The sequence below is a fragment of the Agelaius phoeniceus genome, chromosome 7 (genome assembly GCF_051311805.1).
Source record: "Agelaius phoeniceus isolate bAgePho1 chromosome 7, bAgePho1.hap1, whole genome shotgun sequence".
NCBI classification, from domain to species: domain Eukaryota; kingdom Metazoa; phylum Chordata; class Aves; order Passeriformes; family Icteridae; genus Agelaius; species Agelaius phoeniceus.
The window spans coordinates 50940883-50953415 of NC_135271.1; the positions used below are offsets into that span (position 1 = coordinate 50940883).

Here is a 12533-nt window from a genome sequence, read left to right on the forward strand (position 1 = left end):
GAAATGAATGCCAGCATAACTTTAAAAAGGTACAGTTATTTCAAGAAGCAGCATCATTTTTCTGTTGTTGCCTAGACATATGGCTCACTGAGAGAAGAAAACCCTCACTTAGGAAACTGTTCTGTCTTTCTCACTTTCAGGTATGGACCAAGCGTGCATCTGCAACTGCTGAGAGAATCATAAAGTCTACTGACCTATAAAAAGAGTGGGCGGCCCATCAGAGAACCAGATGATTGACTTAAGCCTGCTCTAATCTCATCTATAATGCTTACTAGATCACAGAAGGAAAATTCACCTTCTGATTTAGTGTTCATGCCTTCCCCATAATTTTTGCATGTATGTAGTAGGTAGTACCAAGGGAAAGAAATTCTGAACATTGTACTTTTCACATAATTCACCTTGCATCTCAAAAAATTAAAGTTTGGTAAAAAAGCATTAGCATCTCCTACCTAAACTCAGGGTGTAATTTCTCCCCTTAGGGATGCCGCTTTTCACATACCATCAATCATTTAGAGTTGAAATGGTTTCATTCAACAGAAATTAACTTACACAGAGCATACAAAAACACTGGCATGTGAAAAGAATACTGTTGCAGTGAAAAACTTAAGTCCTTTATAAAAACGAATTATTATAATCAATGAATTATTAAACCAAATTATTATTACCTAATTCTTTAAGAGGCAGTATTCCATTTTTATTCTGTTTTATGTTGATCTCGCTACAAAAGAGATGCCAAAGAGAAGCCATGTAATAGAAAAGGAGATGCTGAGACTTTGATTATCTAGTTAAAAAAAATCACAGAATCATCTCAGGTGAGAGTCTGACCACAGCTGTCACACAGAAAGCACAAAGAAAGATGACTTGATCATATGAGATAGGTGCCTTTACAAAAAAAGGGATTAGTACCAAGATTCACAGCAAAATGCAATAGAGAAGGAATTAGATGCAACCTCTCATTGACGATCAGCTAAGCAGAAACAGTCCAGGCAGTTCAGAACTCAAATTTCCAACCATCTGTATTACACTTATTAAGATCCTTGAGGGAAGGAGGAGAAAAGGAGGGAAGAGCGGGGAAAGGGGTGAGAGGCAAAGCATCCCTTAAAACAAAATACAATGATTCTGTTTTCCAACCTGGGATTTTACTGTTGCTTATTTGCATCTGTCAAGAACAGGCTTTTGCATTTATTTTTGCCCTCCTTCCCAGCTGAGAAGCTTATGTCCTTAAAAAATGAGAACATAAGTGCAAAAAAAAAAACCTCCTTCATCGAACACATGTGATGCAGATAGAATCTTTTCTCATCCCCCTTGAATATACTTGTAGCCAACCTGGACACAGTGGTTTGAAGATTAATGACAGCAAACACTGGCCAAACAGGCTGAGATTAAATAAACCCATTCCTCAGCCTCCGTTACTCATCCCCTGCGCACTTCCAGCAGGAGGGGCATGTGCTGAGGGGCACGTAAAGGTCTGCAGGCATGTGAAAAGAGGTCACAGCTCTTGATCACACAGCGAGTACCCAACTAACCAGTTATTGCCATGCAAAACTCTTTGGGACTGGGATGCTTAAACATTAGATCAAGATGTGAATGGATGGGGAAGATAAAATGTAAGAATGAAGTCTGGAAGCAGAAAAAAATAGCAAAAAGACTGATGTGTACAGATTTCATTTCAGAGAAGCCCCAGAACAGTTGTAAGGGTTTATGGAAAACATAATTGACATAATAAAGAAGAAAATATTGTTTAAAATTGATTGAAGAAGAGTCTTCTAGAACCTTCTTGGAATTCATCAGAAAAAGTGGAAAACTCGAAAATTTTTAATCAAAGATCGAGAGAGGTGAATCAAGCTCATTGAATTCAAAGAAGCAGAAGAGCAACATTCCTGAGCTCTGCTGCAATACTTGCACTCAAAAATAGGGAGAGCACTACTAGACCCCAAAATCCACACATGAGGCAGAAAAACTCAAGAAATGGAAAAATTATTGTAGCAAGGAGGATGAGCTTGGGACTTCAGAGTATGATGCTCACTACTTGACAGGGAAGAAATGAGAGATTATAAGGAAAAGGGAAGATCCTACATCTACAAGTACTTACAGTTTGATGGAGGGAGAGAAAGACTAAGCAGGCCCTAAGAAGACAAGAACAGGGAAGGGTCCCATTTTGCTAATGGTAAATTGGCTACATCAGAACTTCATAAACACTTCTTAAACCATATCCCATAGAGGGGACACAGATGAAGACAGGGAAAAAGTAAGTGGGTTAACCTAAAGGTTAAAATACATTAACTCTGTGCAGACTGGGATTTGTAGTATTAGTAGAGAATGTCTTTTTATTGGTCTAATTTTTTCCTCTACCTCCCTCTTGTCCTTCTTCTTTACTTCTTTCCTTCTTCCTTCTGAGATATATTAAAGGGAAAAAATGGAGACATAAGATTAGAAATGAAAGTACCTAAAGCAAGGACTAAGAAAGGATTTACCATTCCTAGCAAGAGGTAAAGATGACAAAGAAAAAAAAAAGCAGAGTCTGGCTATGTGTTTTTACCCCCTGTGATTCATTAACTTTATGCCGTCCAGCTTCCTGATAGTTGGAGCCAGTATGGTTGCTGTATGGAATTTTGTCTTGTAGGATGGGAGAACAGTGAATATGAAACTGACAACCTTTAAGAAGTTCAAATTTTACCTTTAACAGAAATATAAGAAATATAAAAAATAATCTCAAAGCTTGCATTCTACATATGATCCCTAGCTATAGGGAACGACGTGACATTGACAGATGAGAAACACTAAGATAACATAAATTAGCAAAATTCAATTGGCAATTGTTGTATGAAAATCACATTGTCTTAAAATGCCTTTCAGAATGAACACTGGAAATTATAGTAGGTCCAAATAAACTTTGATTATGTCAATAGCAATTTTATGGCTCCTTTAATATTCCAATTAAAAAGTTTTTTGTTTCCTCCAAAGAATACAAAATTAGACTTGACTTCGCTCCAAATCTGAGTGACACTACCCCTCTGAATCTCATGCATCTTTAATAGACTGTAAAAGACTGGTGCTGCAACATCCTAAACTCACATACGTCTTAATTAAGCAGTTTGATTACTAATGTCTTGGTAAACCTGTAACTTAATCGGCTGATTTTATGCTCAGAACCAATTTCCTATAGAGCAGTGTATGTGAACAAAGGCAAAAAAGCAAAATATGGTAATATTTAAGGAAATGAAACTTACTTCCGAAGTTTGCCTTCAACCATCCATTTATCTCTCCTTAAGTTTGACATATAATCAATGTTTTTATCAATTTCACTGTCAAAGATGAAAATAATCCATTAACTGTGAACTTAGGTATCTTTTTTCTGATAGACATTACGTATAGACATTTTTCCCTCAAATAACTATCTTTTGAGAAATCCTTAAAATTCAAAATAAAAAATTTTAAATATAGGAAATCACAATACTAGGAACACCAATGTAGCACACTGCTGTACTTATGTCAGTCTTTATCCCCAACATCACCTCAGCTTTCTTTCCACAAGGAGCATGGCACTCAACATTTCTTTTCATAGCTCTAGTTCAGAGTCAAGCCTCCAAATGTCTTTGCCACAAAGCATGTAGCCCTGTGATGAAAAAATAGTTACCACTGGTACATCTGAAGTATTCTACCTAGGATCTCTGGGACCTACAATCCAACATTCACTTTTCACTGCAGAAACTGAAGAACCAAAAGGAGGACTTTGGTACAGTCACCATCTGCGTGCCCATGTCCGAGACATCCCAGCCTCAGCAATTCAGCAGATTACCGTTGTTTCTATGATCAAAATATAGAAACTCAAGTTCTAAGTGATCATTTCTACAAATAGGACCTAAGAGTCATCTGCAACAAGAGGAAGTTTCTTTCTATGATGAATTTGACTGATACACATGAACTTTCTTGAACAGTTATGCACAGCACTTGCACTGCCCACTTCTGCTATCTTCCAACTTCGCAAAATCTGAAGCATCTCTTCCATTCCTGCTTTACGCAACCCTGATTAACTTTTGCAGCACAGGGTACCAAACCCAGCAGAATACACCAAGAAACAAAGCAGCACTCAATTAGGTCATGAAACACTTCAGCATAGACAGTCTGTGGAAGAACAGGCCTCCCAGAAAATGGCATTTCCCAACTTTTTGTTCCACATTGGTGGGTTTTGACAAGTTGTTGAACATAGGAGGGACTTAAAATTATGAAATACTATACACTACTGACCACAAATGCAACATATACACCTTCTTGAATTACTACGATGATACATCAAGCTTGCCACCTCAGCTTATGACCCTACTTAAAGAAACATCTTCAAAACATCTTCAAAAACAAAAGGAAAAAAGGGAAAATAGTGTACTGCAGAAGCCTTAAACAACTCTTCTAAATTATTCCCTAGAATACCTACTAAATTTCTTGGCAATCAACCTCATCTTTTATTCCTAAAATTGCTAGAGAAATTTTGGTTCAAGCTTTGAAAACAAAATTACAGACCAAACATGGAAAAGTTATATTCTTCCATCATATCAACAGTACATAAAGGTAAGAAGCAGTAACTCAACCAATTTCAGCTTCCATTGTAAGAAGAACATAAGTAGTCTCCCTGTAATGGAATACAGTGAATACACAGTATTTCTGAACTACAACATTTTTATGATCTTATTTTCACACACCTGTTTGGGAAAAATCTTACCTTACTACACTTTTGCTGCAGGCTAACTCATTGACCAAAAAAGCAAGTACGGATGCTTTCTGAGCTGGAGAATGTGCCTGAAAAGCTTTTGTCTTCAAGCTCTCTGTCAGCTCTGTTTGCCCACAATGAGCCTCCATGAAAATCTGCAGAATCTCAGACACATTATCTCGATTGATACCAACATTCAGTAAGTGTTCTCCAAGAATAGTTTTAGCCTAAAAAGAACAAAGACATTTCAGACAGTCATGTTTTAAAAACACCATTTTCCTTTGTAGGCTATTTTATTGTTCATAGAGGACGATATGGGTTTCTTTGCATTTTTACATAAGTATATCAAACATGATTATTCTTTGAGACTATTCAAATGTAAATCTTAAATCCAGTAACAAATTAGAATGTCTTCACCTCTAAGTTTTTAAAAACAGAGATAATATTAGCAATAATTAAATGGATTACATGTAAAAAGGCATGGTCCAACTGAAAATTGATGAATACTGCTGTGCACAATGATACTGTGAAGAGCTCTAGAGTGGAAGAAAGCTGAAAAAGAAGGCCAGTAAGAGAGAGAGTCATGACTGAATTGGGGTTTTGATGCAGTGACCTAGACAGCAGACGTTAGGGAAAGAAATAGCAAGATTCACTGAGAATACAACATGAGGATAAGAACGCAAAGGAATGGATGGAAAGGAGTTAAAAGACATGGCCACAGATGTGACAGTGCCCTACAGAAGATCCAAATAAAAATGGGATGTGTGTTTGTGTGAAGAGAAAATGCATTGAAATTTATCATGTCTGGAAAATGGGAAGGCTGATGGGACACAAAGTTTTGGAGTAACATTAGAACCATGACACTGAAGAAAAGAATTAGGAAAGTCAAAATAAATCCATAGGAGAGAGGTGTCAGAGACGCATTATGAAGAATGCATTTGTATGTACAGGGTGTTTACTATGGATTTTTTCTTTTTACCTTGTATCCTGTACCAAGTCCAGGATCGCACACAGCTGCAGAGACAAGTTTCACAAGCAAGTCCTGTACTTCTCCCATGCTGTCCCCTATGTTGAGCAAACCCTCTTGAAGAACACTCAGGGAGGGAACATCTATGGCCACATCAAAGCCAAGAACTTTACCAAAGTTACGCAGGAACTGCACTACCATAAGACAATCAGAAAACGTGCTTCCATCAAGAACAAGGCCTGGGATGCGAGGCAGCTCTGGGAAAGGCTGGAAAGCAAAGAAAAAAAGTGAAAGATTCAGTAGCATATTTCAAAAGAAATTCTTTTTATAACAGCTGGGAAAATTGATTGACACTTCCTTCTGACCTAGAGCATGACAATGCTGGAAGGTACAGGCAACCTTCCTTCCAAGGGGTATCCTGCACCCCTTGCCCATTCAATGCTGAAACACATTTAAATGTTCACAAATTATAGAAGGCAAGAGATCAGGAAGTACTTCCTTTTTGGCCAGGAGACACTGTAAAGATCTGTTCTGAGTCAAATTACTGTAAAAGGTAGTGTAAAATTATTTAAGGGAAAAAGGGAAGGAATTTCTCTGGAACAGACTTTGAACCCAACCTTCGTCAAGTCCTTACGGACAAAAACTAAGAAGTTGGAAGACTGGGAGAGTAATTCTTTTTGAGCAACAGGTTGTAAGAGTTCTCTAGATAACTATACAGTGCCTGTGTACTGAGACATGATGCACATTCCTGGTGTGAAAACAACTTGAGTAAAGAATTTTTAAAGGCAATCATGTTTTTAGGAAGCAGGCCTCTTTTTGTCGGGTCCGGCTGTCTGTCTCTGCCCCGACACGGGTAGGGTGGTTCTTGGGTGGCACGCGTTTCAAAGGACGAGTCTGGACTCTTCAGCTTTTCGATCTTCTGATTGTTTATTGTTTCTTATCTACAAAATTTTCTGTCTGCCCAACAGAGGTCTGATCTGCAAGGCAGCCACAGGCACTCTCTGACCACCCACGGGGCGGTCATGTCTTTTTATACTAAAATCTACCTACATGATATTTACCTTTATTTTCCAATACTTTTCACCCATGTTAGCAAGTGCACCTTCACCATAAACTAATCCTCAAGTGCCAACATCACTACAGAAGATGGAGGACAAGAAGAAGAAAGAAGAAGGACGAGACACGCCCTGATCCCTCCATCTTGTCTCCATAACCCCCCTGTACCAAAAACCTTAAAGTTTATATTTCACCCTCTAAATGTGTCCCTTTTACACCCTTCACTCTAAAGTGATTCTCATGTCCTCAAATTCTTGTCACTTCTGTGGATGGATCAAAATCAAGCCACCAAACACTCTTGGCAACATTCCAGGATTTCCGAGACCCCCAAGGGTTCTCCTGGCATCTCTGGACATCGGGAACGATGTGCTGAGATCCCACATCTTTTAAACAAAAAACTTTTACATAAACATATGCTACTGTGTCGCATTCTAGTATCTTGTATTTGTATATATTTCAAATAGCTCTCTAATTACCTCAATTAAAACTTGAATGCTTTGAGTGTGACTGCAAGAAGAAAGTTATTGACAGAATTATAAAATACAAAAACAAGAAGCAAGAAAGTAAGTCTATGTTGTTGTGATTACCTTCTGGTCTGCTAAGCACATATCTTCATTAGGCTTCTTTAGCTCCTTTGCCATTTCTAATTCCAATCTTCGCTGTTCCAGTTTACGTTCCTTATTTAATCTTTTTTCATCACGTTTCTCTTGCTTCAGCCGCTCTTTTTCCTTAAGAGAATTAAAAGGGAAAAAAATAAACCCCACATATTAAACTTACAAATGAACAATCTAAGAATTTGAAGAGCACTAGTTCTGTAACCTTAAGAATCGCCACATCAATTAAGGAACCTGCATCAACGTAAAGGGGAGGGAAAAACTAGAACAAAATCACTGAATTTGTAAAGCAATCTAAGATTCACTTTTTTCTCTCCTGTCCACAGAGACACAGGTTTCAAGTATGTTTGCAAAGAAAAACTCTTTGACGTACCATTTAAAAAAGATGACTGAGTGAAAATATGGCAAAGAATTGCCATGCAAGGCACCTGATTTCAAAGGCCCTGCTTACACCCCAGTATTGTTAATCTGCACCTGCTACAGCAGAGACCACTCAAGAAATCTCTCTGAACAATACATGGCTGAAAAAGTCCCACAATACATAAACTAGACATGAATGCCTTATAAAACACAACCAATCTTTTCAAACACAAGTAGCTTCTGGCCTTGAATTACCATACACTTTGCATGCAACCTAAAACTGAACATTTTGTCCTTTATGTCTTATATGCACAACAAGAACACACGCATCATCAAGTGAGAAGTCAAGCACCTACTGTCTCTTCGACACCCTCCACAGTGGAGTCACACCAATACTACACCAACTCTGTAACATGCCAAGACTATGAACCTAGAGCTCCCGTGGCCTTTCCCATCCCCGGTGCCAGGGTTTCTGCTGCCAATCCACTGTCCTGATGACACAACTGCCCACACCCCCCCAATATCAAGTGTAAAATGTATGGAATCTGCCACACATCAGCACCACCTGTTCAGAGCACAGAACTGTGTGTATAAACAAACACACGTATGTGTGTGTGCCTCCACTCAAGAACCTGATACAGTACAAAACTGAAGATGCTGCATGTGCTTTTCACCTGTGGACACAGAAGGGCTAAAGAACCAAGCTAAGATGCCTCCCATTACTCAGAACCACTCCCTACTATTCTGTTAGTTTAAGAGGTCACTCTAGTCTCTTCCATTTACTACCACCATATTTTGCAACAATGAGAGTATGGGCGATACTAAGTCAGGGCTCAGCTGCATTTGTAGGTCAGTATTAACCACTGACTTCTCTGGAGAGTTCTGGCAGGCCCCATGACTTTTTATTCTTCCTTTTGATTCTACATGGAGTATTATCAGACCACTAGTGACACCTGTGGATAACCACTGTGAGTGCACAGGGATCATGACTTCTACTACTACAGTCTTTAGTGGATAGCAAGATCGAATTTCATATTACACACAAAGAACATATTTGGACCAGTAAATTTACACTGGCAGAAAAAAAATGCACTGACATTCAGAACTACCCATCTGCCCACCTGCTTGCTACTCTACAGCTGTGTAAGCACCCTCTGTACTGCCCACGCAGGCCCTCTTTATCTAGCCTGAGTTCATAAGAGACATCTTGTATTGAAAAATCACAATACACTAAAGCAGCACACAAAATCCCTAACTTGATGCCCTCTGATTTGCTTTTGGAAACTGATTTATTGCCTTTTATCTTAGCCTATGTCAATGTCCCAAGGTCAGCTGGCATTGCTTACAACTTGTTTTTGCCAATTTGAAATGCTCTACAACAGAAGAAAACCAGAGATGTATATATGGATATTTATGTGTCCACACAGTAATTTATAGTTATGATTAAAACTGAAAACTTCAGGCTGCACTACGTTTCATAAATCTATTTAAACATTACTTCTACTGGTTGAAATAAACACTGTTCTATATCTGTTAAGAGTAAGAATACATTTAGACCACTGGATCAGACTAAATGACCATTTAGCCTGGTATCCTGATTTCCAACAGTGGAATGGCTGCTCGGGGTATCATCTTCCTCTACGTCCTTGTAAGGAAGTATTATTCAGTTTTTCTTGGGTTTGGTCAGTCGCTTTTATTGAAATTTGCAAATACATCCTAGAGAGAAGTTTTAACAATTTCCTTAACAACTACTTGCTATAATGATGCCTATCTTATTTCAATATCCTCATTATCTGCACTTTATTTACAAAAGTTTCAGGATATGGACTTAAAAAAAAAGGATACAGAAATACATAAATGTAAAGCAAAAAGCAAATGAGTAATTGTGGGGTTTTTGTATTTTACTTCTGTTTCTTCTCAAAAACATCCAGAACTCTCAAAACTGGGCAATCTGTGCCAATGTTTAACCATCTCTCTCCAAGTAAAAAAGGTTTTTAAGTTTGAACAGAATTTCCTGTATTTCAATTTGTGCCTAATGTTTCTTGTCCTACTGCTGCAATGTACACAAATCAAATTATACATAATGTAAAAGGACACTGCTCTTCTACAGATGACTGCAGAACAAAACTACGAAAACTTCAAACTTTCAGAGTTAATACTCACTTCTGCTTTTTTACGTGCTTCCATGGCTTTCATAAGCATCATATGTTGTCTTCTCCGTTCTCGTTCCTATTGAAGTGGGTAATATTAGAACAAAACTAAACCGCATTTTCAAATCAGTAAAAAAGTGGAGTAACAAATTTAGCATTAATAGACAAGTCACAGTAAATACTAAATATAGGACAAGAATGGCCAAGTCTGTGCATGTTTTAGTTCAGGTTTAGAAAGCAAATACAAGAACAATCAAAAGCAAAAAGGTAAAGCAATGAACATGGAGACAGTGTAAATAAGAAGCATACAGATTTACTTATGGTCAGTTGTGATGCTCCTTCATAAGCTGGCAGAACAAAAAGCATAATGGTTGGCTGGAACAGGTCAGTTACCTTACATCTGCTATGACGGAACTTGCAATTTACTTCTTCAATAGCCAATTCAGCAGAAATTTTAAACTGGTCTTTTTCAAACATTGCAAGTATTAACATTTTTCTAACCAAGCAACAAATTAACATGATTAATTTTATCAGCTCTAGATCAGTTTTAATCAAGCCAGTAGTGGTGCATACACATATGCAACAACACTTGCATTTACTGATGCCTGTCCCTCAGTAAATTATGTCAGTAGCTTCAAATGCATTAAGGAGCAGTATTCTAAGGCACTAAGTACAGGGGATTTTCCTTCAGCTTAACAGCTGAAGAGCAAATCTTGGCCCCAGTAAAGGCTATAGGAATTTTATCATCTAATTTGGTGAGGCTAGGATAACATTCTAATATTTCATTGTATATTTATAACGTTATGTATTTACCACCAACTGAAAGCTATTTCCTCAGTATCTTACAAGGGGAAGACATCACCCTGATTTCTAAAACAGGTTAATTCAAATTGTATTTAAAATGTCTAGATTCATTCCCAGTGAATGGGACAAGGCTTGCAAAAATCATCCAAGTGACCATCCTAGTGATTTTGCATCAATCCCTGATTTTATATACTAGTCAAATTTTTACTGGGACATCAGTAACATAGATCCCTGGTTAAAAACCACATTTAGTTATTGCCACATTCAATTTATACACATGTTCAAGACATGGTTTTTTTTCCTTAACAGACAAGACAAGCAGATGTATGCAATGCACTGTGCTGTAAAGCCATGCAGCAGTATGTAATATGACAGCAGCCAGTGCTACATTTTATGCATTGCTATGACAACCATATCACAACCAAATCACAATGCGGTGTTAGATGTACAAAAATAAACATACCCATACCATATCTAGTCTATGCCTCTCCAACTCCTGGTAGAAAGAGTTGGCACAACATTATGAAACAGAAATCACAAAGTCATAAAACCACTTTATAATCCCCCAAAAGACCCCAATACCAAAGCAAAGCAAAAAATTGTAAGGCAAAAGAAAATCTGTGCAGGAATCAAACCCAGAAGTTTAAAAAGGGAATATTTTGATGATTCTACCCCCCCCCATACAACTGAAAGCAGTAGCTGACAACTGGCATTCTGTCTGTTTGGTCAACCAAACTTATACCAACCTGGTGCTTCAGAAGAACGGCCTGCTGCCTTCTCATCTCTTTCTCCTTCAACAGAAGAACAGAAGCGTATTTTTTTAAAACATCAATCAAAATTTACTTACCAAATTGCACAGTTCTGCCACACTAAAACAGCACATCTGACTTAAATTCTAACTTACAGAGAAGTATACACAGTATACATGACAGTAAGTCTGGTGAGTTGGGAGTTCCATGTTAGAACACACCTAGAATGCCGAAGCAGCAATAGTGCTTATATACACACACACAGACACTGCATTTTCCAGTATTTGTAAAAGAGTTCTGTAGTTTTGCATGCATTACAGCCTAGAAAAGACTATGCTCACCAAGAAACAACAACATTTTTCCATACAGTGTGCTTGAAAGAATATTGTGAATAATGTTACTGCAGAACATTTTGTTACGCAAACCATGGTAATGGCATATAAAGTACTGTCTCTGTATATCTGTGTGTGTATGCCACACATACACAAACTCCTCTGCATATGCTTCATGGCTTTTTATAACAATACATACATGTCATTATTTGCTGTACAGCTGTACAGCTGCACAGCTTCATTATCAATGAACAGCCTCCCAAATCTATTGCTTTTATACATCCACATACATTATGTATAACACAGTTCTTGTTTTTGGAGCTCTTCTAAACTAACCTTTATTCGTTTTTCCGCTTCCAATAATTTGGCATTTGCTGCTTCTTCCTTCTTTTTCTTTTTTGCCTGTGCATGCAAAACAGGTCACACAACAGCACAATCACAACTTGAAAATAATCTGACTAGAAGCAAAGTTATGTATCTTTAGAAGTTAAGAACATCATCACTTATTGCGTACATTGCAAGAAATCTCTGATGCAGCTTTCACAATCAATCAATTCACATTTCAGTTACTTTAAAAAAAATTCAACCAGAATTTCAAACAAAAAATTTCAACCAAAATTTCCCACTCAAAACTGTTTCATCTGGCTATTTTAAGAAAGCAGGTACACACAGAAACGGCAAAGAGATTACTATTAATTTTTATGTCAATGGAGACTTGAAAATTAGCAATCTATCTTTGCTAGTACAGTAGCAAACCTGTAGAGTATACTCTAATACAGCCATAGTATTTTTAAAC

The 12533-nt window shown here is 37.6% G+C and overlaps 1 protein-coding gene across 14 annotated transcripts in view; it reads right to left on the reverse strand.

The window, feature by feature from the left end:
* Window positions 1-12533, reverse strand: part of BAZ2B (bromodomain adjacent to zinc finger domain 2B) — a 112153-nt gene that overhangs the window by 18196 nt on the left and 81424 nt on the right. For 10 of the 14 annotated variants that reach the window (XM_077181830.1, XM_077181824.1, XM_077181825.1 and 7 more), the window contains 8 exons: window positions 12074-12139; window positions 11403-11447; window positions 11120-11152; window positions 9866-9931; window positions 7316-7456; window positions 5685-5939; window positions 4718-4932; window positions 3231-3305 (listed from right to left, as the gene is read on the reverse strand). In XM_077181830.1, the coding sequence (XP_077037945.1) occupies window positions 3231-3305; window positions 4718-4932; window positions 5685-5939; window positions 7316-7456; window positions 9866-9931; window positions 11120-11152; window positions 11403-11447; window positions 12074-12139 (896 nt within the window). The remainder of the gene's footprint in view (window positions 1-3230; window positions 3306-4717; window positions 4933-5684; window positions 5940-7315; window positions 7457-9865; window positions 9932-11119; window positions 11153-11402; window positions 11448-12073; window positions 12140-12533) is intronic. The other 4 variants (XM_077181829.1, XM_077181827.1, XM_077181823.1 and 1 more) reach the window with 1 other exon arrangement.